Source organism: Saccopteryx leptura, chromosome 5 (assembly GCF_036850995.1).
Source record: "Saccopteryx leptura isolate mSacLep1 chromosome 5, mSacLep1_pri_phased_curated, whole genome shotgun sequence".
In the NCBI taxonomy this organism is placed as follows: Eukaryota; Metazoa; Chordata; class Mammalia; order Chiroptera; family Emballonuridae; genus Saccopteryx; species Saccopteryx leptura.
The window spans coordinates 148,420,681-148,444,569 of NC_089507.1; the positions used below are offsets into that span (position 1 = coordinate 148,420,681).

Below are 23,889 nucleotides of genomic sequence, written 5' to 3' on the forward strand. Positions count from 1 at the left end.
CCGAAAGTCGGAGCAGCGTGGACCCCCCCCCCCATCCCGTTGCCGCTGTTCTTTAGAGTTTTCATCTCTCCAGAAAGAAAGTCTCTTTCCCCTTGAATTATAGTCCATGAAACCCAAGTCCTGGTTCTGTGAAAGAGCCAGCTTCCTTTGTCCCCCTTCATTTGAGCAGGTGTTCCATAAACACACCTGCATAAACAGGTGAAGAGAGGCTGTCTTTGTTGGGCCACCTAAAAGTCACCTTTATGATGCTAAAAATAATTTGTTCTAAAGTGGGTTTGATTTGAGTGCTCTTACGTATGAGTCTTATGTTCCACGGTTCCAGCTGTGCCTGCTTTTTTTAATTGATTCAAGAAATGCCCGGTCTGAAGAATAAAACAGTCATTTCTTCCTTAACTTCTAGTGGGGATGGGGGGAGGGGGTCCTGATTCTGTGGAAAAGAGAGTTGGGCCCTTTATTCTGTTCATAAGACCTGGGACGAGTTCTGATTAACATGCTCGACATGAGATGTCTAGCAATGCGCTCACATGATTTCCCACTTGCTAGGGCAGGGTTCGTTTCCTTACGCATCGATAGGTGTATTTCTTGGTAGTGCAGTTTCGTCTTTTGACAGGTATATGTTTAGGCTGTCACAGAGATTCGTGTAGGCGAGCAGTGTTTCTGCATTTTTCCTCCACTGCACTTATTCCCAGTGATGTTTAGAGCTGGGTATGCTCTCGATTGCTGGTGCTGAGATAGATACCTGCCCTTTTTGAGAGAACTTGGGGCTGGGGACCGTCTCATGCCATGAGTGAGCTGTTTGCCCTCGCTATCTGGGGACTTAAGTGCTGTGTGGACTCCCCTGTGGAAGGTGAGGACGCTTCTCTTTTGGGGTCAGTTTGTTCAGGCTTTGCTGTCCGTTCAATAATGGAACGCCTGAGCACACTATTGATTTCTCGGATGAGGGCTTTTTTGTGCATTCGTTTGCTTTTGCAGAGTTACCCCGTATATAGTTTAGAGTAAAAAAAATAAAAGTCAGGGCTAGACAACCCGGGTTTATGGAATGTAGGACAATAGTGTGAAGATGCCAATATTCCTCAAACTGAACTGCAGAGTCAGTGCACTCCCCGGCAACATCCCAGATGCCTTTGTGCAGAGACTGACAAGCTGATTTGAAAATTCATCTGGAAACGCAAGGGACCCAGAGTAGCCGAAACGACCTTGAAAAAGAACACCATTGGAGGACTACTCGTACACTCTGACTTTGGAACTTACTACAAAGCTATAATAATCAAGACAGTGTGACACTGGCATAGGGTAGATGTATATCAATGAAACAGAATTAAGAGTCCAGAAATAAACCCTTCCATTAATGACCAATTGATTTTTAACAGGGGTGCTAAGACAATTCAGTGAGAAAAGAACAGTCTCTTCAACAAATTATGCGGGGATCCGTAGACAGCCTCAGCAAAATGAGTGAATTTGGAACCCCTACCTCACACCGTTATCAAAAATTAACTCAAAACAAGTCAACCTAAATGTAAGAGCTAAAACTATGAAACTCTTAAGAGGAAATCATAGTCTAACTCTTCACAACCTTGGATTGAGCCATGATTTCTCAGATGTGACAGCTAACCATTAAGAAACAGTAGATAAAATTGGACTTCATCAATATTAAAAATGTTTATGCTTCAAAAATCTTCTTAAAACTGCCAAGGATAAAGGTGGCTGTAACTCTGATTCAAGCCTATCTGTTCCCTTCTACCAGTGACCACTTTATCTTTGTCCTCATGTCCCTGAAGGGTGGCCACCATTGCCACGGTCCTCGCCACGCCTTTGCATTGCCCCCCCCTCCGCCCCGCCTGGAATGCCCTCCTTATTCTCTGCCACATCTTGCTTTTGTCGTTAAAGCCCACTTCCTGCACTCCCCTGTGGATTTCCCAGTCGGCTCTTCACTTCTTGAACACGTGCATTCCCAGTTCAGACCACGTTGATTGGCACGTGTTAGTTCTCTCATTGTTCAGGCAGTGCCAGGTTCCCCCTAGGGCAGCCGTTGGCATGGCAGTGGAGATGAGGCCAGCTCTCTCTCGGGACACCCGTGGCGGGGACACATGGTATAAGGGAAGGAGCATCTGCATAGGAGCTGGGATGCCCTCCCGTGCTCCTCTCTGGCTCCAACAGGCTCTGCATCTCAACTGGATCACTTGCTTTCACTGGGCTCCGTTTCTTCCATGATGAAGTAAGCTGGGTGGAGGGTGTCCACCCACAGAGAGAGGCAGACCTTAGCCCGCCTGGTTGACCTGTGAACTCAGACGTCCTTGTTTCACTCTTCCTAGTGTCCCTCAAGTCTGCCAGAATTTCCAGTGCCCGCCCGGTACAGTCAGCCCCTCTCCACTCCCGGCTTAGGACTTCTGCTGCCATCTGTTAAGCACAATTGAGCACCTCCTGGATGCCCAGGGCTTCATTGATGATGGTCCTTGCCCTTGAGAGGTTGGAGGCTGGAGGGTCCCAGTTTTGGTGGACTCAGCCAGGTCCTCAGCTGCCCAGATGGACTGTCCACCCCAAGGCCCAGGCAGTTAGGTTCAGGGCTGTGACCCCTCTCCTGGGATTGCTGAGGTCAGGAAGTGAACATTGTTCAGGACCTGCCCTGTCCCAGGTGGTCACACATGTGACCTTACTGAAACCTCACTGTGTTTATCTTCCTTACTGGGTATTGTTTTCTTGTTTTCCAGGGAGGAAACTGTGGCAGGGCTTTAGATTTCTTGCCTCAAGTAAGAGGCCGAACATCGCTTTGCCTGCTTGTTTTGCTGGAAAGGGTTGCTTGTGCCCTGTCATAGGCTTCCTGCTGTTATCAGGAACTTAAAGCCTTGTAATGAAATAAAGCCTTGTAACTTCCAGATGGCTCCTTCTCTGGGCGGTTTGGGAATACTGGTTTTTATTATTTCCTTCTCCAGCCTAAGAGGTGGCATTTATGAGTCCCTGGATATTAATCTTTTTGTCCCTTTTTATTTAATTTGTTTTTTTGGTGTGGTGAGAAGGGGCAATTTCTCTAATTTAAAAAACAAAAACCATTTTAAGGGCGTAAGTTCCTTTTGTGTACTGCTCCTTCAGTAGGAATATGAACGGCAGTAAAACCCGCTGCTTGACCTTTGGCAGGATTCGCAGCTCCGCCAGAGCACCGCCTACAGCCTCCATCAGCCCCAGGGAAACAAAGAACACGGGACGGAGCGGAATGGCAGCCTCTACAAGAAGAGCGACGGGTATGTGGGCGGCGTGACCTGACCAGACCGGGGCGCTCACATCTCCTGCGCCCAGAATGTCCCCGCTCTAATGTGTGCTCCCCGTTTATCTCTTAAGGATCCGGAAAGTGTGGCAGAAAAGAAAATGTTCGGTTAAAAATGGCTTTCTGACCATATCGCACGGAACTGTAAGTACCTCTAGGACCTCACGGCCTCTGCTGTAGGGAGACGGGTGACAAGCTCTGTGACGTGAGAGGACACCATGGTCCTGCGTGGGTCGCTGCCTCAGGGATGTGTTGTAAAGGCATTCTCCACAGAGAAAAGCATGTTGGGGTTCCTTCTCCGTTTGATGCACCTGCTCCTCATTTATGCCTTTGCAGGCGGGTAGCGCTTGGTGAGCCTTCCTTCCCCAGCTGGTGGGAAGAACTGGCAGCGGGGACTCTGCCTTTAGAATCTGAGGCCCCTGGAAACAAACAGGAAGCCAGCACACTGCTCCCTGGCTGTCCTTGTCCTTGGACATCGAACATCGCATGCGGGACAGTTTCTAGTTCTCCGTTCAGGGAAAAAGCACTTGCGTCATCAGGACCCTCGGAATCAGAAATCGCAGGGGAGAGAGATTTCAGTCATTTCGTTATAGAAACCTGAGACACCGTGCGCAGCCTTAATCAAATCCTCTGTTGTCCCTTGTGTCACTGCCCAGCAAGGAAGTGGAACCCTCTGTGCTGGCCTCGGAAAAACCAGTCAGAGTAAAATGATGGCTGACCTCGCTTTTGGAGGCCGGGAATTGTGGCCACAGACACACACAGCCCTTCACACTGTGGTGTGCTTCTCCACAGTGGTGTTGGGCACATTGTCACCTTCCCTGATGTGATGGAATCTAGTAACTGCTGTGTAGACTGGTAGACATTTTTTTTGAATGTCTTAAAGGCAGAATTGGTTGCTAAATAATTTTTGCTGCTGATGGGAATACTGGTGATGGCTGGCGATTCAGCTCCCAGTCAGGGGACCTGGTGCTGTATGTGGGGTAGTGGTTTCAGTCCTGGGAGTGTGTGGTGGTGGAGACTCCCTGGGCCCTCCCCTCCCTTCCCCTTCCCTTCATTCTCCTCCCTTCCCTTCCCCTCCCTTCCCCTTGCCTCCTCTCCCCTCCCCTCCCCTCCCCTTCTCTTCCTTACTCGACCCTACCCTACCCACCATTCCCCTCCAATCCCTTTCCCTCCACTCCCCTCCCCTCCCTCCTGCATCCCCCAGGCCTTGTGGTGAAGGATATAGATAGGATAGGTTTAAGGCTTCTGTAGAGAGGTCATGGCTCATAGTGGCTTCCAGAGAAACAGCCTCTCCCAGCACTCAGGAACTAGAATGGTGACCCTGTGGCAGGAGCTGGGGACCCGTCATTTTCACTGAGTCTGCTTGGGGGACAGACTCAGAAGAACTAGCCTATGTCAGGTGTCATCTTTAGAGAACTCTTGGCCTAATGGATTGACTGTGCCTCTCACCTGAGCAAATACAGCTCATTTCTCTTTTCCAAAATCCAGCCTCCTTGGCCTCCTCGAGGTCACCGCGTCACCCGGGGCCTGGGCCATGCTGTTTGCACCCTGGTGTCGTGGCCTGTGCGTCTGGGTCTGAGTGCCGTAGAGCAAGGGCAGCACATTCTTTTAGTGTCCGCTCCCCTGTTGACGGGACAGTGGGGCCGGGCTCCCTGCCTGTGCGGTGCACCCGTGCTTCTGTGGTCTGCTTTGCGATTGTTTTCTGCTGGGTGGTTTGTTCTCACTCGGGCTCTGACCGCCTCAATGCAGAAAACTTCCTAAAATAAGACCCAGTTTCATGTCCGGCTTATTTACAGCTCTGAAGTCATCTGGTATTTTTGCTTCATGAAAGTGTTTGGCTAGACCCAGGGCCTCCGCATAAGCTCAGGACAACTGAAAACAGGCCTAGAAATCCTCTGCTGACCGCAAAAACTGGTTCGAGCCGCTTCTGTTGCTAAAGCTGCCTCTCAGCAGACATGGAGGCTTAGCGTGCTTTCAGTGTTGATGGATTACCCCACTGCAAGGCAGACAGGAGTGATAACCAGCTCCACTAGCATGCAGACTGCTCAGCTGGTCACACCCCTGGCATAGTAAATAAGTGCTTTGTGTTTGGAGGGAACCCTGTTCATGGGATCTCCACTATCTAGATACTGCCTTCTGCCTCCCGCCCCCGCTGAGTGGCTGGAGGCGTGGCAGGTGGGTCCCTCCCATGCAGGGCTCCTCTCTGTGTGATGTGCACACCCCGGAGGCAGAGTCCTGGCACCCGCTGGGCAGCCACAGCCACAGAGTGTTCATGTAGGGCGACATGCTTTAACCTCAGCTGAGATCAAGAGTGGAAGGTGCCCTTCTGGTTGGTTACTGTAGTGTATCTGTTTAGACGGCAGCTCCCTGGCTTTGCTGATTTACCTGGGGCGGGGGGGGGGGGGAATGATTTCTCTAAGACTTGCCTGCATACCTGGGAATCCAAACACGGCCTCTGGCACTGGGCTGAGAATTGGATCTTTGGGTCTGGGGAGCCCGGATACATTTGCGCTGTTAGGAAAGCCACTTTCTTCCCAGGAAGCCAGCAGCCCTTGGGGAATGACATCGTGTGTTCTGTGTTCTAGCACCTCCACGACCACATCCGGAATGAGTTTGGCAAAAGCCCGGGTGGTATTCCCCATTAGCCAAGGCTAGTTCTGCTTCCTGGCTCTGGGAAGACGTGGTCCTTGGGACAAAATAACTCTAATTAGGTGTCGTCTTGGCCAGATTCATAGCCTTGCCGCACAGCCACACCGGGGCCTGTGTTCAGCTGGAAGCACTGTCTCCTGGTTCTTGCATAGTCTAAATTTTTTAAAGGGATTATCAACTAAGCAGAAGGGAGACTGCAGGCTTCCTTTGAAAGGCCTGGCAGCCTGGGAGAGAAGAGAACCACATGATTAAGATGGAGCTTTGCCACTAAGCCACACTTCTGCGGCAAACACAGTCTCTAGGGTCTGTTTCCTCTCCTCCCTGAGCTCCCTGCTACACCCCGGCTTCCCAGATCGGCTCTCGGGGAACGCTGGTGTCTGGTGAATGACGTAGACCTATTCTGTAGCTGAATTAATGACACCATTTTCCACTGCAGGCTGTCCCTGGGGTACAAACGAGAGGTTCTGTAGGTTTATTCCTAAGATGAATTTGTGTGTAAGTTGGAGCAGGTACATCCACCTACTAAAGGCAGTGTAGATAGGTGTTTGTCTTAACAGAGTATTTAATTTTATCTGTCTGGGCATAGAAATACTTAAAACATTTTTGAACCTACAGAACCTGTCTCGTTTGTAACCTGGGGACTGCCTGTCTTTACCAAAGGACACCAACCCTTTTTACAGCTCCTGTGTCCAAGATTCAGTGGACGCTGGCGGTTTGCTAGCTGGCCAAGCACAACACCTATAAATGCACACGTACAGTTCCACGGTCCCGGGAGGTCACGGAGTAGGTGCAGACTTGATGTGGCCCGAGCACCTGTGGTAAAGCACTTGGGTGTCCATGGTTTGGGCTTCTATGTAGTCCTGGTGAAATACGGGGTGGGGCAAAAGTAAGGTCACAGTTGCTCATATGGGAAATAATACCATAGTTATTAACTAATATAAGAATAAACTGTGTTTTGCATACACACAGTTGCAAGCCTACTTTTTCCCATTCCTGGTATATCCTTGGGTGTGTTGGTTCCCAGACAAGCCAGCTAATTCTCTTGGTAAAGATCCCAAATCAGAAGGATGGTGTTTTTACATGGCCTTGTCAAGGTTTGAAGGATTAGGCAGAGGTTGGGGTCTTCCTGCATCAGTTGCTGATGATCCAAGGACTCTTGACAGGCATCTCCAGACCTCAGTGAACAGCCAGGGACTTTGTCTACAAGGTGAGGACAACACAGTCACATACCAGGAGAACCTGAGACAACGCTGTTTATCCAATTTCTGATTATCCAGACTTCCTTTTGTCAAACCTAGATGGTTCCCACTGCAGGGCTGTGGCCTGTGTCAGTGGGACCTTCCCCTGCTCACCCTGACACTGTGAGAGTGCAAGGAGAGGGGTCTATAAAGGCATGAGGCTCTCAGGGTCTGCCCTTGTGTAGACGTGTGTGTGTGTGTGTGTGTGTGTGTGTGTCCATTAATCCCAAATCCAAACTTTCCCAACATCATGACATGGCCAGTGGCTACAAGGAGGAGGTGGAAAATGACTGAAGTCCAAGACATGTTATTTTCTCTTTCCATTAGCAGCTTGGTAGGCGGGTAACACAAGCCCAGTCATATTTGGAATGTTCTCTAAGATTTCTGAGAGGTATTTTGCCATTCATAATTTTTTTATTTCTGGAATTCTCTTTTTACCCTCTGTCTCTTGCTTCTTTGAACAAAATGGGATATTTTTTTGAAATTGTTATAATCACTTTGACACATTCCAACAAAAAATATATCAGGATCCCTGTGTGTCTGTAGGGGGGTCGTTGGGGGATATTGTATGTGAATGAGGGTGGTTTTGTTGAAGCTTAAGTGACAGATGGCACTTAGGATTATAGATCTGTTATCTGTTATCACTTCAGGAAATAGGGAAAATTTTTTCTCTGTCATTTTTATGCCATGAGATTGCTTTTCCTGGAAGGGAGTGCTTACACTCAGAAAAATACTTGTCAGATCACCAGAAATTGAGCTGGGTGCCGAAGTCTCCCAGCCAGCTGTCTGTGCATCACTGGGAATCAGACTTTTAACTGGAGCATTTTGGTCTCAGGGAGTCCACTGCCATTGACCTCAAACCCTGCATCCCTTGTCTCCTCATCTAGCAAGGGGGGGGGGGGTCCCTCTGTCTGCCGCTGAGCGGCCCTCACAGAACAGACAGTGGCCCTCTGTAGAGTGGCACCTCAAGGACATGTTGGGATGCCCCCCTGTCGTGGGTGTCTGTGTGAAATCTGCCTTCTGGAAGCTATCTTTGCGGACCAGGGAAACCCTGTTCTTGCTACAGTTCCATAAGGAGTGACACTGGATGATGTTCCATTCCTCCCCTACCCATCTCCTTCTGTATTTATATTTTTGGTTTTCAAATAGGCTAACCGACCTCCTGCAAAGCTCAACCTGCTGACCTGCCAGGTAAAGACCAACCCCGAGGAGAAGAAGTGTTTCAACCTCATTTCACGTAAGTGTGTCTCTCAGACGCTGTGCCCCAGGGACATCATTTGGAACTATCCTCTAAGGGGGTTTGCCCCTGTTCACACAGGGCATTTGAAAGACTTAGTTTTGGAAGAGGAAGGCCTATATTTCAGGTGGCAGGCGTGTTTCTCTCTTCCCTGGGAATTCTGGGTCCTCCGGACTTGACTTTGAGGACGGCCCCGCCCTCCTTGTGGTTCTCAGCCTTGACGTGCCGTCTCCTATTTGTAATGAGGAGATTGCACCAGATCGGCCCACGTGCCTAGAATCCCTTCCCTTCCTTAGGAAAGAGGACGGGTTTGTTGTCCACGCTTCCGTGACCTGCGCGGTGTTAGAAATGCCACAGATGGACGGAGTCGCATCTGCAGCTCCCGGAACCCTCGAGGCTTTTGGTTTTTGAAATTGGTTTGTCTTTCCGGTCACAGAATTAGCCTTTCTGCTTCTGCCTGCTTTTTGTTTTTTTTGGGGGGGAGGACACACAGAAGAGTCACCATCGACTCATCTATTGTGGTGACTGTGCCCTCTCTCTCCCCCTTGGGAGAGAAGAAAAGGACAGTGGAGAGTCATAAGATGATCTGCCCTGTGTGTGTGGCCGTTCTGTGTTGGCAGGGTTATGGTTTGGGGGGAAGGAGGAGACCCGCTCCCCTTTCAAAAGGTACTCACTAGGGATTGGGGCACAGGTGCTCTATTTATAGAGGAAAACTCTCGACCGAGCATCTTAGGAAGAAGGGTGCCGTCTCATTTGCCTCTGTGTCCCCCAGCATGGAGTGGCTGCTTCGAAGGTGCTTGTTGAGTGGTGTTACCGAGGGCCAGGACTCATTTACTGTGTGGTTTATGCTCACAGCAAACCCATTTCCTCCACGGTAGGGGAGGAGACGGAGGCCCACGGTGGCTCACACTCGAACCTGTCTCCCTGTCCCCATGCGCGATGTACAAGTTCCGGGAGACCCCTGATCAGCGTGTTGTGAGGAGAGGGGACCGTGTCGATGGTTCTGTTCTGCAGATTCTAGACTGGTGTGTAAAATAAGAATTGACTTGCTCTGGATGGATAGCTCGGTTGGTTAGAGCATCATTCCGGTACCAGAGGTTGCCGGTTCGATCCCAGGTCAGGGCACACACAGAAACAGATTGATGTTTCTGTCTCAGTCCCTGTCTCTCTCTGTCTCCCTTCCCTCTCTAAAATCAATAAATAAATTATATTATAATTAGATAAAAAGTATTGACTTCATCTTCAAACCCTATGACCCTACTCAGTCTAGTAAGGTCCTCAAATTCATTAGCCTTCCCCTCAAAGCCTGTGTAGGTCCTGCATGCATATAAAATGGTGTAGACATGGAGAATGGACCATAGTTTGAAGTGCGATCACTGATGGGATTTTCTGCCTCTAGACACCAACATAAAATTCAGTTAAAGGGAGAGACTTTGGCAGTGAGACCTGCTGTCACCAGTGGCCAGGGATACTGGAGGGTTTTAGGTGGGCCCTTCCGTTCTTATAATAAGCAGAGTGTTGTTACTCAGCAGCTGCTTGGCACACAGCCGTTATAGAGGCCTGCTGGATCTGTGCCCACATGTGGGGGGGATGCCACACGTCCCTCAGCCTGCCCCCGGCCCCTCCAGCATCCCTGAGGGAGCTCCAACCTGAAGCCATATGTGCAGAAGTGTTTATTTCAGACTGTGAGCAGCTCCACAGCCGTCCCCAACCTGCACGCTGTAACGACAAGCCAGACACGGGGAGGATGAGCAATGGTTAGTGTGCCTCACTGCCTACCAAGCGTGAGTGACGGCCTGCCCTCAGTGTGGGAGGCAGTTCTGGGAAAATCTGGCTGCATGTGAACACTCTGGCAAGCTTACATTGGCCGGGATACCATCAGCGTCTTTGCTCCAGTCCCTGATGCATAACAGATAGCTTCAGGCCAGGTCTGCCAGCCTCCGATCCCGGGAGGGCTCACCACGCCTGGTTTGAGGCGCTGCTGAAAACTGACAGTTGCTGGGGAAGGTGCGTCTTTGCCCGAGGCTCTGGCTACAACTGGATATCTGCATCTAAACACATGTGTTTTCCCCGCCACCGTCCAGTTGGGGCTCTGACCCACTCTCCCATCTCCTCTTTTCTTCCCCCTCTCGTTAGAGCTGCCAGAAAGGGCTCTTGGTTCCTGGGCATCTGGGGAGAGTGTCTGTGAGGGGAGTCTTATTGGGAAGAGCCCCCCCCCCACTTCTGCAGGGTTCACCTTAGGATGCAGAATTAGCCAGAGAACGTGGGCTGAGCCCGCTCTGGCCATGGAATGGCTCTGAAATTGACGCGGGCCTCTGGCACAGCCTCTGAAGACTCTGAGGGTCCTCCTAGCGAGGGACATGGATTGTCCCCTCCCAGTCCTCTCCGGCGGGGGCTGTGCTGCCCAGGTCCAGGGTGGGAGCAGGGCAGGAGGCATCACCCCACTCTTTCCAGTGCCCGGCGGGAACTCCTCCCGACAGTCCCACTTCTATACCGCCATTTCGACCACACAATCAAGTTCATTTTTCTGAGCTTGAAACTGCAGTTCTGGCCTGACCTGTGGTGGCACAGTGGGATAAAGCGTCGACCTGGAACACTGAAGTTGCCGGTTCGAAACCCTGGGCTTGCCTGGTCACGGCACATATGGGAGTTGATGCTTCCTGCTCCTCCCCCTTCTCTCTCTCTCTCTCTCTCTCTCTCTCTCTCACTCCTCTCTCTCTGAAAATCAATAAATAAAATATTTTTTAAAAAAAGAAACCACAGTTCTCTTAAACCCCATATCTTCCTCAGCAAAGAGGGTAGGGTTCCGTTACCTTGGGGCAGTGGTTGGCAAACTCATTAGTCAGCAGAGCCAAATATCAACAGTACAACAATTGAAATTTCTTTTGAGAGCCAAATTTTTTAAACTTAAACTATATAGGTAGGTACATTCTTTATCGAGGTAGTGCCTGCACGTGGTATTTTGTGGAAGAGCCACACTCAAGGGGCCAAAGAGCAGCGTGCGACTCGCGAGCCCTAGCTTGACCAGGGCCCTGGGGTGTTGGGAGCGCAGGAAAAGGTAGGAGGGTGAGGTGGGAAGTGTCTGACCGGGAGCTGGCATCTCCCTGCCTCCACTGGCCACCTTGTTTTTCCACTTTCCTTCCCTGGGCCCCCGCCTCCGCCCAGCTAACTCAGCAGGGGCTATTCCAAGAAGCAACAAGCTCTCAGGAGTCTAAAACTACTATTGGAAAATGGGATGTTCGCTCGTTTTAAGGGACACAGGTGTTTGTGTGTGTCCCCAAGAACCATCACCGTTCCACGACTCTGCCACCTGGAGAAGTTAGCTCTCCCCCGTTTTTGTTTTTTGGGGTTTTTTTCTTCTTAAATGTAATGATTTTTGCTTTGCTTGGGGCTGACTGTAGGTCAAAAATTTCTGCATGTCCCTCTACCAGGTCCTGCTAATGCATTAGTTAACACCCTAGGTCCGTGGTCAGGTAGCGCGTGGTACGCATCGCTAGGCGTGTGAACAACTGTCGAAGCCGGGAAGCGGATGTTGACAGGATGCTGTGAACTGAGAATTTTATTCAGACCTTACAGATTTTTCACAGCGCCGCTCCTCTGTTGTGATTTCTTCTGAGCCTCCTCGGTCTGCGCTCTTCTGTCTCCTTTCCTTGATGTTCCTAACCTTGGTCCTTTTTCTGAGGCGGATTGATCAGTGTTGGGGCCATGTGTCCCTCAACTTGGGTCTCTGATGCTTTCCCACGATTGGTTGTCCACTGAAGTGATGCATTTTGTGCAAGAGGAGCACCTGATGCACCCTGACCGCTCTCCTGCCCTCAGGGTCAGTGGTGCGGCAGAAACGGCTGCTGACACCGGCCAGCCGGGCTGGCGTGAGGCTTCCTGTGCCCTCGGCATTGTTGACCAGTCCCTCTCACTGGGGCTCTGTTAGTGACAGGCCCACCCATCCCATGTTGTTGTGACCATTTTCCATAACAGTCTTTTCTAAGGAGGTCCAAAAATGCCCAAGGAGCTTTTAGTTTTCAAGGTCCTCAGCAATTACTTTTTTGGGGACTAAGTCCTAGAGCAAGTTAAAAACAAAACAAAACTAAGGCTTTTGAAAGGTTGCTGGTGGTTTGATGGGACAGCTTCAGGTTTTGGGAGTCATGTACTTTTTAGACTGGAGGGACGGGCGGGCTCACTCATTTGGATTTCGGAGCCACTGTCACCAAGCAGGGAGGGCAGGCCCGTGGAGGACGCAAGGGGATGGGTGCTCGCTTTTGTATAAAACGTGCTTCCTGGTGCAGAGTTTAGAGCGTTCCCGAGGCTCAGTCATAACTGCGGGCGGGTTCCTGGCCACTGCACTGATCTGACGGGATTCCTCTTGCCGTGCAGATGACCGGACGTACCACTTCCAGGCAGAGGACGAGCAGGAGTGTCAGATGTAAGTGCCATGGAGGGAGGCCAGGGCAGGGCCTCGGCAGCCCCCTGGGGTCCCTCACAGCCCCCCCACCCCGTTATTCCTCCAGATGGATGTCCGTGTTGCAGAACAGCAAAGAGGAAGCTCTGAACAACGCCTTCAAGGGCGACGACAACACTGGAGAAAACAACATAGTCCAGGAACTGACCAAGGAGATCATCTCGGAAGTCCAGAGGATGACGGGCAACGACGTGTGCTGTGACTGCGGGGCTCCAGGTGACCCGGTGCCCTCCGACGCCCGACTCAGGGCCTTTAGGTCCCATTCCGTGTCACAGGAATACACCATTGATGCCCCCTTCCATTTCAGACGGAAAGTTCTGGATGGCTTGGGCGCAGCTCACGCCGTCCCACAAACACCTACTGAGCTGTGTGCCAACCGTGGTGAGGTGGGGGTGGGGGGGAGATGACCTTCAGAATGGGGGCCTGTGAATTGGGCCCGATGGAGCTGATGTGAGGTCAAAGTCATCTGGCTTTTATATTTATTGGCTGCAGAGGCTTTTCCGAGGATTGACCCCATTGGCCCTTTGTAGTACGTCTGCAGTGACTTTATGACCCACCGTTCGGTTTGTGACCCTGCGAGAGCCTCTCACTCTATCAGACACCATCGTTGCTGTCCGGAGAACTGAGGGACCGTCGGGGTTGTTTACGGGTGGCTTCCAGCTGTCCACGGGCTATCGAATGGAATGTTTATTCCCTGCATTTTGGTAAAAGCCCATTAGGGCAGTGGTCCCCAACCTTTTTTGGGCCACGGACCGGTTTAATGTCAGAAAATATTTTCACGGACTGGCCTTTAGGGTGGGACGGATAAATGTATCACATGACCGAGACAAGCGTCAAGAGTGAGTCTTAGGTGGATATAACAGAGGGAATCTGGTCATTTTTTAAAAATAAAACATTGTTCAGACTTAAATATAAATAAAACGGAAATAATGTAAGTTATTTATTCTTTCTCTGCGGACCAGTACCAAATGGCCCACGGACCGGTACCGGTCCGCAGCCCGGGGGTTGGGGACCACTACATTAGGGGCTTCCTTTCTAATGGGCCCAGCCTATTGCTGTTGACTTGAACAACTGATACTATAAAAGTTTACGGGTTGACTCATCCGTTCTTAGGGTGGAATGGTCGGGCCTGGGGGAGTACGGCGCAGTTTTTTGTGAACATTTAAAGAATGAGAAAGACAGGCACTTGGCTAGAGCGATCAGGTACCTGCTCACTCCTAAGCCCATGACAGTGTTCATAAACAACCAGCAACAGACATAGAGCGAAGGGTTGAGAAACACCAGCAGGTTCTTGTGACCCTGGAGGCTCTATATGGGGATCATCTGAGGAATGACCCCATGAGGTCCTGGATGGACCCATTTAAAAATACCTTCTTGGCAGAATCTTTAAAGATCCATTTAGATCTTCTCTTTAAGGGATTGGGAAGTGGTGACATGGGACTTTTTCTTAAGAAAAGATAAGGATGGTGCTTGGACCTTAAAACACTTTCATGAAGAAGTCAAAGCTATGTGGTTTTTTTGTTTTAAAATGCTAAGACAAATGTGGGCGTTATAAAAAAGGCTGACAAAGTAGTCTAGCCCTGGTGGGATAGCTCAGTTGGTTAGAGCATCATCCTGATATGCAGAGGTTGCCGGTTTGATCCCCGGCAGGGCACATACAGGAACAGATCAGTGCTTCTCCCTCTTTCTCTTTTTCTTTCTCTCTCTCTCTCTCTCTCTCAAATCAATAAGAAAATATAATAATAAAGTAGTCTAAGTGTACACCTGTAAATACCAAGAACATGGTATACGTTATACAATAGAATAGGTCCAGTGAAATGAAAACACACATGCCCAGAAGCGTTTCCTAATAGGAAAGAAATTTTCTATAACTTGAACATTTTAAAAATAACTCTGCAATCACCTGGTGACCACGGTTGCGCCATTACCTGCTGTGCATTTCTAAGAGCAGCGAGCTGTTCTGAAGAGAACTGTACTTGTGGGCTGTGATAATGTGCTCAAGTTAAGTTTCATTTTGAATTCCCCGTTTTCGGTAAATTCAGCATTTACCTGTGAAACATTTCTCGAGTACCTATTCTGTGCCACACACATAGTAGGACGCTTTGGTGAGTCTGTCACACTGAGGAGAAGCGTGGGTTGAGCCCAGGTAAAGGCAGGGCTGCAGGCTGGCTCCATGTCCACTTGCAGCCCCAAGGGGGCCCTGCTGCTGAGCAGTGTGAGGCACCTGCCCTGCTGCCTGCTGGGGCTCTGTGTGAGTTAAATGAGGTAGTGCATGAAAGGACTGTTACTTTTTATTTTTTTTTATTTTTTTTATTTTTGAGAGTGAGCAAGAGAGGGACAGACAGGAAGGGAGAGCAATGAGAAGCATCAATTCTTTGTGGTGGCACCTTAGTTGTTCATTAATTGTTTTCTCATATGTGCCTTGACTGGGGGCTGAGCTGCAGCCAAGCCAGTGACCCCTTTGCTCAAGCCAACGACCTTGGACTCAGCCAGCGACGATGGGGTCATGTCTGTGACCCCACACTCAAGCTGGTGACCTTGGGGTTTCAAACCTGGGTTCTCAGCGTCCCAGGCCAGTGCTCTATCCATTGCGCCACCGCCTGGTCCAGCAGGACTGTCATTTCTAGAGCTCTCACAATATGAGCTGTTATTGCTACCAAAGTGTGGAGCACAGAGCCGGCATCAGTGTGTAGCACGTGTTCTCTGCCATTATTATCAGCATCTTTGTAAGCATATAGACGGTGTGACTTTAGTCCCCTCCCTCTATAGTGGTAGGCTGGCCAGCAAGCCTCGTTTTTCTCTCCCCGCTTTGCTGGTATGACCAGGTTGTCTGTGGACATGGCCACTAGAGGGCACTGTTTCTTCTTGTTCACCTATCACATCACCTGTCACCTAATAAATGAAGGAAAGACCAGGACATGGCAGGTTAGGAAGAAAAGAGAACAGACATGTGCCTGTGTATGTGTATGTGTGTGTGTTGCATGTAAATTGGTGGTGTTCTGGTGAGATGAGGGTTCTGGCTGCGTCAAGGATCAAAAAAAATTAAAAATGCTCCTGCCCGGAACTCCCTGTTCAGTGATTGTGCAAGAGAATGTTCTGACCCCTGGCCTCCTGCTTACCGCAAGCTCCAAGGTCTCTGTTCTCTTCGGCAGATCCTACGTGGCTCTCCACCAACCTGGGCATCCTGACCTGCATCGAGTGCTCCGGAATCCACCGGGAGCTGGGGGTCCATTACTCCAGAATCCAGTCCCTCACGTTAGACGTCCTGGGAACATCTGAGCTGCTGGTAATATTCTAATCCTGGTTTTTGGAGTGGAAATACACTGAGCTAAAGCTAACTTTTCATTTTAGCATTCAAATCCTTTTTTTTAGAAATTTAATGGGGTGACATTGATTAATAAGTACCCATAGATTTCAGGTGAACATCTCTATAGCATTTGAACTGTTGACTGTGTTGTGTGCCCGTCACCCGAAGTCAAATCATTTTCCATCACTGTATATTTGTCCCTCTTTATTCCCCTTCCTCCTTCCTTCTCCCCCTGGTAACCACTTAACTGTTGTCTGTGACTATGTGTCTCAGTTTTATATCCCACCTATGTGTGAAATGATATACTTATTAGTTTTTTCTGATTTACTTATTCCACTTAGTATAATGTTCTCAGGGTCCATCCGTGTTGTATTAAATGATAATCTGTCACTTCTCGTGGCCAAGTAGTATTCCATTGTATATATGTACCACATCTTCTTTACCCAGTCCTCTATCTAGGGACATTTTGGTTGTTTTGATGTCTTGGCCATTGTGAATAATGCTGCGGTGAACATGGGGGTGCATGTGTCTTTGCATACCAATGTTTTCGAGTTTTTTAGGTAGATACCCAGTAGAGGGATTGCTGGGTCATATGGTATTCTTAATTTTTTGAGGAATCTCTGTACTGTCTTCCATAATGGCTGTACTAGTTTACATTCCCACCATCAATGAATGAGGGTTCCTTTTTCTCCACAGCCTCTTCAACACTTGTTAACACCTGTCTTGTTGATAACAGCCAATCTTACATGTGGCGGTGGTATCTCATTGTAGTTTTGTTTTGCATTTCTCTAATAGCTAACAAAGATGAGCATCTTTTCATATACCTACTTGTTGTTTGTATTTCTTTGTGGCAGAAGTGTCTGTTCAGGTCCTCTCCCCATTTTTTAATTGGGTCATTTGCTTGTTTGTTGCTGAGCTTGGTGAGTTTTTATATTTTGGATATTAACCCCTTATTAGAGCTGCTGCTGTTGTTTGTGAAGATCATCTCTCGTTTGGTTGGCAGCCTTTTTGTTTTGTTGTCAGTTTCTCTTGCTGTGCAGAAGCTTTTTAATTTAGTATAGTCCCATTTATTTTTTTTCCCTTTATTTCCTTTGCTTTTTGGGTCAGATTCATAAAATATTCTCTATGGTCAAGATCCATGAGTTTAGTACCTATGTTTTCTTCTATGTAACTTATTGTTTCAGATCTTATATTTAGGTCTTTGATCCATCTTGAATTGATTTTTGTGCAGGGGGACAAACTGTATTCAAGTTTCATTCTTTTTTTTTTTTTTTTTCTAATTTATTTTTTATTGAGGGTACAGTAAAGAATATTTATTTTTTCTTTTTTTAATTTTATTTATTCATTTTAGAGAGGAGAGAGAAAGGGAGAGAGAGAGACAGAGAGGGAGAGAGAGAGGAGAGAGAGACAGAGAGAGAAGGTGGGGAGGAGCTGGAAGCACCAACTCCCACATGTGCCTTGACCAGGCAAGCCCAGGGTTTCGAACCGGCGACCTCAGCATTTCCAGGTTGACACCTTATCCACTGTGCCACCACAGGTCAGGCTCAAGTTTCATTCTTTTGCATGTGGCTTTCCAACTTTCCTTCATGGTGTGTTTTTGGCTTCTTTGTCAAAGATGATTTGTCCATATATATGTGGTTTTATTTCTGGGCTATCAATTGTTTCATTGGTCTGTATCTCTGTTTTTCTGCCAACACCATGCTGTTCTGATTATCGGGGCTCTGTAGTATAGTTTCAAGTCAGGTAGTGTGATACCTCCAGCTTCAATCTTTTTTTCTCAGGATTGCTTTGGCTATTAGCGATTTTTTATGGTTCTGTACAAATCTGATGGTTCTTTTTGTTCTATTTCTTAAAAAAGAAAGTTGACATGGGGATTTTCATCAAACCCATTTTGGTGTTTTGAAGTCCCCTGGGGCTGGCGGCTGTTGATAGTTGTCAGAGGGATTTGGGCACTCACACAGACTTGTTGCTCATTCCTCCTTCCCAGCTCCTGGTGTCGAGGCCGCTTTCTTGTTGCAGATCTTTATTCTTAAATGAATAAAGTGAAATGAAACTCACAAAGGGGCATTGGGACTGGTGTAAGATCCTGGAATAGCCGGTGGCTTCATCTGGTTCGCCCCCTTCATGACAGATGCAGAACCCAACGCCCACGACAGCTGCGGACTCCTTCTCCTCCCTGAGTCATCAGCCCATTCCTGCCAAGTCTGTGGTCACTGCTTGGCTCGGTCTTCAGTGGACTTTTTTCCTTCCCTTTAACTGTTGACCTTGGGGAGAGATACTGATATTTGCTTTTAGTGCCTTTGTTTCTACAAAAGTCTTGCAGTGTTGGTTTGGTGGTAACACGTAAGCCCTGCAGGACAGGTCGACATTAGGAGGCTGAAGCATTTTCTAGGTAACAACTTTCAGGGCATTGAGTGGCAGGACACGACGCACCCAGGCAAGTACGTTGGGACCACCTCAAGAACGCGCCTGTGTGGGCCGATTTCAAAGTACATAACTGCTGGTTAGAAACCAGCGTTTGTGTTTTTTTCTTGGGGTAGTTGGTGTCGGACAGTTAATATTAGTGGATATTGATTGCCATCGACTTTAATGTCAAGAGCAATTGTCTTGACAGAAAATCAATTATTGTGGTCCATATGCCACTCGGGGGACCATATGTTTTATTGATGACTCCTCTGGATCCAGCCTGTCTGAACTTGTAATGCGTTCATTCAAACTACCTTGTCAAATCCTCCCCGTCTGTCCAAAGAATTCCTTTGTGGTCTTGAAAGACGAAGTGGGAGAAGCAGGAGTGGACTCCAGTAGCCCGGTCAGGAACGTCCCTGATTGCTTCATGCTTAAAACTAAGCTGGCCTCGGTGAGACCCATGTGGCGAGTTCTCAGTTCCGCACTGTGGTTATAATAATGCAGGCAGCCTATGTCGGGAGCTGGGTGTGTCTGAGTGGCCCCTTGGGTAACTGATGACAATGTAGATTTGAGACTCACTGGTGCATTTCCTCAGTCAGCACCGGTGAACCCAGCCACTGCTACCCTGCCTTACTGGTTTTTTGTTTGTTTGTTTTTTGTGACAGAGACAGAGAGAGGGACAGACAGGGAAAGACAGACAGGAAGGGAGAAATGAGAAGCTTCAATTCCTCATTGCGGCACCTTAGTTGTTCTTTGATTGTGTTCTCATATGTGCCTTGACCGGGGGGGGGGGGGGGAGGCTACAGCAGACCGAGTGACCTCTTGTTCAAGCCAGTGACCCCGCGCTCAAGCTGGAGTCCATGCTCAAGCCGGTGACCTCAGGGTTTTGAACCTGGGTCCTCCATGTCCCAGTCCGACACTCTATCCACTGTGCCACTGTCTGGGCAGGCCATACTGGTTTTCATAAAACAGTGGGGGAGCGTTATATGATTCACGGTGAAGTAATAATGGCACGTTTCATCCTGGGCACTTTCTGTGTGTTACTTAGCTCACTTGCCCTTTACAAAAGCCACATGACCTCGGGTTCGATTCCCGGCCAGGGCACACAGGAGAAGCGCCCATTTGCTTCTCCACCCCTCCGCCGCGCTTTCCTCTCTGTCTCTCTCTTCCCCTCCCGCAGCTAAGGCTCCATTGGAGCAAAGATGGCCCGGGCGCTGGGGATGGCTCTGTGGCCTCTGCCTCAGGCGCTAGAGTGGCTCTGGTCGCAATATGGCGACGCCCAGGATGGGCAGAGCATCGCCCCCTGGTGGGCAGAGCCTCGCCCCTGGTGGGCATGCCGGGTGGATCCCGGTCGGGTGCATGCGGGAGTCTGTCTGACTGTCTCTCCCCGTTTCCAGCTTGAGAAAAATGAAGAAGAGAAAAAAAAAAAAAAAAGCCACATGACCTTGGTGTCTTGTCCCCACTTTACAAAGGAGAAACAGAGGCTTAGAATGTTTCATGTGCCCAAGGTTGTGTCATTACTGGAGTATCATATCTGGGGTGAGGGAACCCCTTCAACCTGACTCTGGAGCTCACACTCTTATTATGTGAGGAGTCTGGGACACCCTGGCCTTTGTGGTGGGTGGTCTTGTCCTGTGTCACTACTGATTCTGGTCGGGGTGTTAGGCTCTGCCTCCCAGAGCCTCTGTCTGTATCATCTCATCAGAGGTTCAAGTTTGGCCATCTCTCAGTTATCAGAGAGATTGAGCGGAACCTGCTGAATTAATATCTGCAATATTTCTTTTCTTGCATGAGATGTTTTAATTAAATGTATCAGGGTGACATTGGTTAATAAAATTATACAGGTTTCAGGCGTACAGTTCTACAGTGCATCGTCTGTCTATTGTATTGTGTGTTCACCACCCCAAGTCCAGTCTCCATCACAGTACATCAACACCTCCCTCTACCGTCTTCTGCCTGCCCCACCCCCTCCTTCTGGAATATCTGCAGCTATTTTCAAAATCTGGTCTGTGGTCTTGAAAGACGTCAACACTCCCCCGTCTGACTGTCCTTTTCTTTAGGGAGGTTATCAGAAAAACAAAGGTAGAAGGCCCTGAGTCACAGGAGATTTATTTCTACCCAGTGCTGCTCACCCCCGAACTCTGGCCATCTGGTTGGTCACAGGAGGCGAGCATCTCCCCATGTCTCACCCCAGCCTCACTCTCCCCCCCCAAGTGAGAAGCGGGGAGGCAGTCAGACTCCTGTATGTACCCGACCAGGATCCACCTGGCATGCCCACCAGGGGGTGATACTCAGCTCCTCTGGGGTGTTGCGCTGTTGCAGCTGGAGCCATTCTAGTGCCTGAAGCGGAGGCCATGAAGCCATCCTCAGTGCCCGAGCCAACTTTGCTCCATTGGAGCCTTGGCTGCAGGAGGGGAAGAGAGAGATAGAGAGAAAGGAGAGGGGGAAGGGTGTAGAAGCAGATGGGCGCTTCTCCTGTGTGCCCTGATTGGGAAATGAACCCAGGACTTCTACACACTGGCCCGAAGCTCTACTGCTGAGCCAGGGCTCAGGCTCACTCCTGCGTGCCAGGGGCCCAGGTGCAACGCCGTGTCTCAACCCTCATTCCTTGGCCACGGGTTCTTGCTAGAGGGAGAGTGTGCGTCCGGGGTTCGTGCCCACTCAGAGAGCATGGGGAGCGGCGCTGGCCTTTCTCAAGCTCTCGGTTATTTTATTTAATTCAGATGGTTGGAGACCCGAACAAAAGGGAGTCTAAAGCTTCCGTGCGCATGTGTGCATGTGCGTGTGCATGTATGTGTGTGGCACAGGGTAAAAACTATAAACTCTCAGCTATCATTATCTCCTCCTCCACAAGGATTCTCACAGAACCCTTCCAGAGGAGGGACCCCCCTACCCTCTTCCATCTGGTCATCGGCCCTGTTTCTGAGCCTTTCAGACTCGCAGAGCAGTGATGATGTCAGGGTCTGTGGTTTTGTTCATCATACAATGCTTTCTTTTTTCTTTCTTTTTTGTGTGTATGTGTGACAGAGAGACAGAGAGAGGGACAGATAGGGACAGACAGACAGGAAGGGAGAGAGATTAAAAGCATCAATTCTTCATTACGGCACCTTAGTTGTTCATTGATTGCTTTCTCATATGTGCCTTGACTGGGGGCTACAGCAGAGCGAGTGACTCCTTGCTCAAACCAGTGACCTTGGACACAAGCCAGATGAGTCCACGCTCGAGCTGGCGACCTCGGAGTTTCAAACTTGGGTCCTCCATGCCCCAGTCCAATGCTCTATCCACTGTGCCACCGCTTGGTCAGGCCATAGAATGTTTTCTTATACAGACAGCATTCGTTAGACCTCTCTGTACAGCAGGGGCATGACCAGGAACTTTTTTTGTTTTCTGCCTGGCATTGCATTCCTGAAAAAAAAAAAAACAGGTGCTCACCCCTGTGTCACTGGTCCTCCCTGTGGCCAGAGCACATTCCTCATGATAAAAAGCCGTTTTGCTTCATTCCATAAATTGTTTTCTGGCCTTGGGTTTGCAGAGAGTTTCCCTGGATGCTCACCACTTCCTTTTTAATGTGTCTTTTGTTTCAAAGCGTGGCTTCTATGAACGAATTTCAGTGACACTGCAGAGGGGGCTGGCGGGCAGTGGTCTCGTCTTCCTTTTGCCTGTCCTCAGAACCAGGTCTTATTCAGCGGGGGGCGACCAGGGTACCTGAAGTATTCGTTCGGTTAGCTCAGGAAAGTCCTGCCTTTTTACTTTAAAAAGATAACATTTTCTCCTTAACACAGAGGCATTGATTTTTCAGGCCATGCATAAGATAGATTTATTGGTACAGGATACTAGTATCTTATGATCAATTTCACTTTGTAAATGAAATTCATGAAGGAAATTTCATTATGAAATTGAATTTGAGTCAGTAATTTAAAAATCCCCTTCCATCAAATGGAAGAACATGGGTTATGACCCGCAGTGGAAGGTACTCCTGAGGCGGGCCTGTGTCACGGCCTCCGCCCTCCTCCTGCCCGCCGCCCTCCTCGTGGGGCTGTTTGCAAGCTGCCGAGTGGGGAGCGGGCCCTGTCCGGCCCAGGAGGCCCCCCACGGGCAGGTGCGAGTCCTGGCCCCGTCCACAGAGTGCTTCCGTGCAGCGAGGGTCTTCGCACAGGGCCCGCGCGGTCCAGTGGTCATGGGGACCCAGTAACTGCTCTGCTGACGGGCACTTGCCGCCTCCGTCCTTGTGTGCCCAGTACAGACGTCTTGTCCAGCCTTCTCACAGTCTCGTGAGACTGCGCCCCTCTAAGCAGGATCGTGAGCCATGCCCAGTGCCCCGCATGCTGGAGGACCCACTGTGCGTTCCTGCACTGACCTGCGGCCAGAGTCTGCCTCTCTGCGTGATGCAGCACTTACACCCCAGGGTCCTGCCTGGCCCCGTGTCAGCCCCGAGCCCTCGGAGTCCTGGGGAAGTGTCTGGGAGTGGAGGGCACGTGGGTCGTGGCTGCCCGCTTCCTTGTCCCCTGCCTGCTTGGCCAGCTGGGCCCCATGTGTTCTCAACGTGACCCTGCAGCCTCCGTCTGCAGTTGCTTTGCCTGTGTTGATGGTTGCAGAGGGGCTCCCTGCCGGCTGACGTGCCCATGGGAACTTGGCTCTGCCGGGAAGCAGCACATTTCTCTGCATTGGGATGAGTGTGATGCACGGACTTGGGGCTCCCTGGACCAGCTGTCCCCGCATACAGCAGCCAAGTCCGAGCAGAAGGGAAGAGCTCTCTGCTCCCCAGGGAGTTCTCCTCGCACCCCTCTTCCCTCTGCTGTCATAGATGACAGGGCGCAGTGGCCCCTCAGCCACAGGGCGCTGTGGCTTGTTCTTATCACTCACCCGAGAAAGGACACCACCTTGGCTCGGGGACGCTGTCCACGTTACGTTGAAAAGACAGGGCAATAAGTCATATCTGACTCTCACCAGGGGCTACAACCCTGAGGTTTAGTCTGACACTGACGGCCCAAGAAGTCCTTCGCAGGCATTGGCCCTGTCACCCGACGTGGCATGTCATCCTGACCATCAGCCCGTCGGGGGAAACTGCAGTGAGGAGCCTGGTGTTTGGCCACCTGTCATTGGCTTGGGGATAGGGCTCAGTGGTTAGGGCTAGTGCATTGGGTCGTCTAGGAAGCCTTGTGCACTTACCAAGGGCAAGGTGAACCCAGGCAGGCTCCTCGCCCAGCCCATACGCTATCCCCCAGGTTTCTGTGGTCCTTGGGCACCCCTCCGACCCCCTCTCACTTCACGTTACTGGAAGCTTGAGCTGTTCTAACCTGATTCCTTTGTCCCTCCACTCAGTTCCCCTGAGAGAGA

The 23,889-nt window shown here is 49.9% G+C and overlaps 1 protein-coding gene across 6 annotated transcripts in view; it reads left to right on the top strand.

Moving 5' to 3' along the window:
* Nucleotides 1-23,889, top strand: part of ASAP2 (ArfGAP with SH3 domain, ankyrin repeat and PH domain 2) — a 160,908-nt gene that overhangs the window by 112,497 nt on the left and 24,522 nt on the right. For all 6 annotated transcript variants that reach the window (XM_066385982.1, XM_066385983.1, XM_066385985.1 and 3 more), the window contains 6 exons: nucleotides 3,133-3,236; nucleotides 3,334-3,403; nucleotides 8,296-8,383; nucleotides 12,755-12,803; nucleotides 12,889-13,055; nucleotides 15,992-16,125. In XM_066385982.1, the coding sequence (XP_066242079.1) occupies nucleotides 3,133-3,236; nucleotides 3,334-3,403; nucleotides 8,296-8,383; nucleotides 12,755-12,803; nucleotides 12,889-13,055; nucleotides 15,992-16,125 (612 nt within the window). The remainder of the gene's footprint in view (nucleotides 1-3,132; nucleotides 3,237-3,333; nucleotides 3,404-8,295; nucleotides 8,384-12,754; nucleotides 12,804-12,888; nucleotides 13,056-15,991; nucleotides 16,126-23,889) is intronic.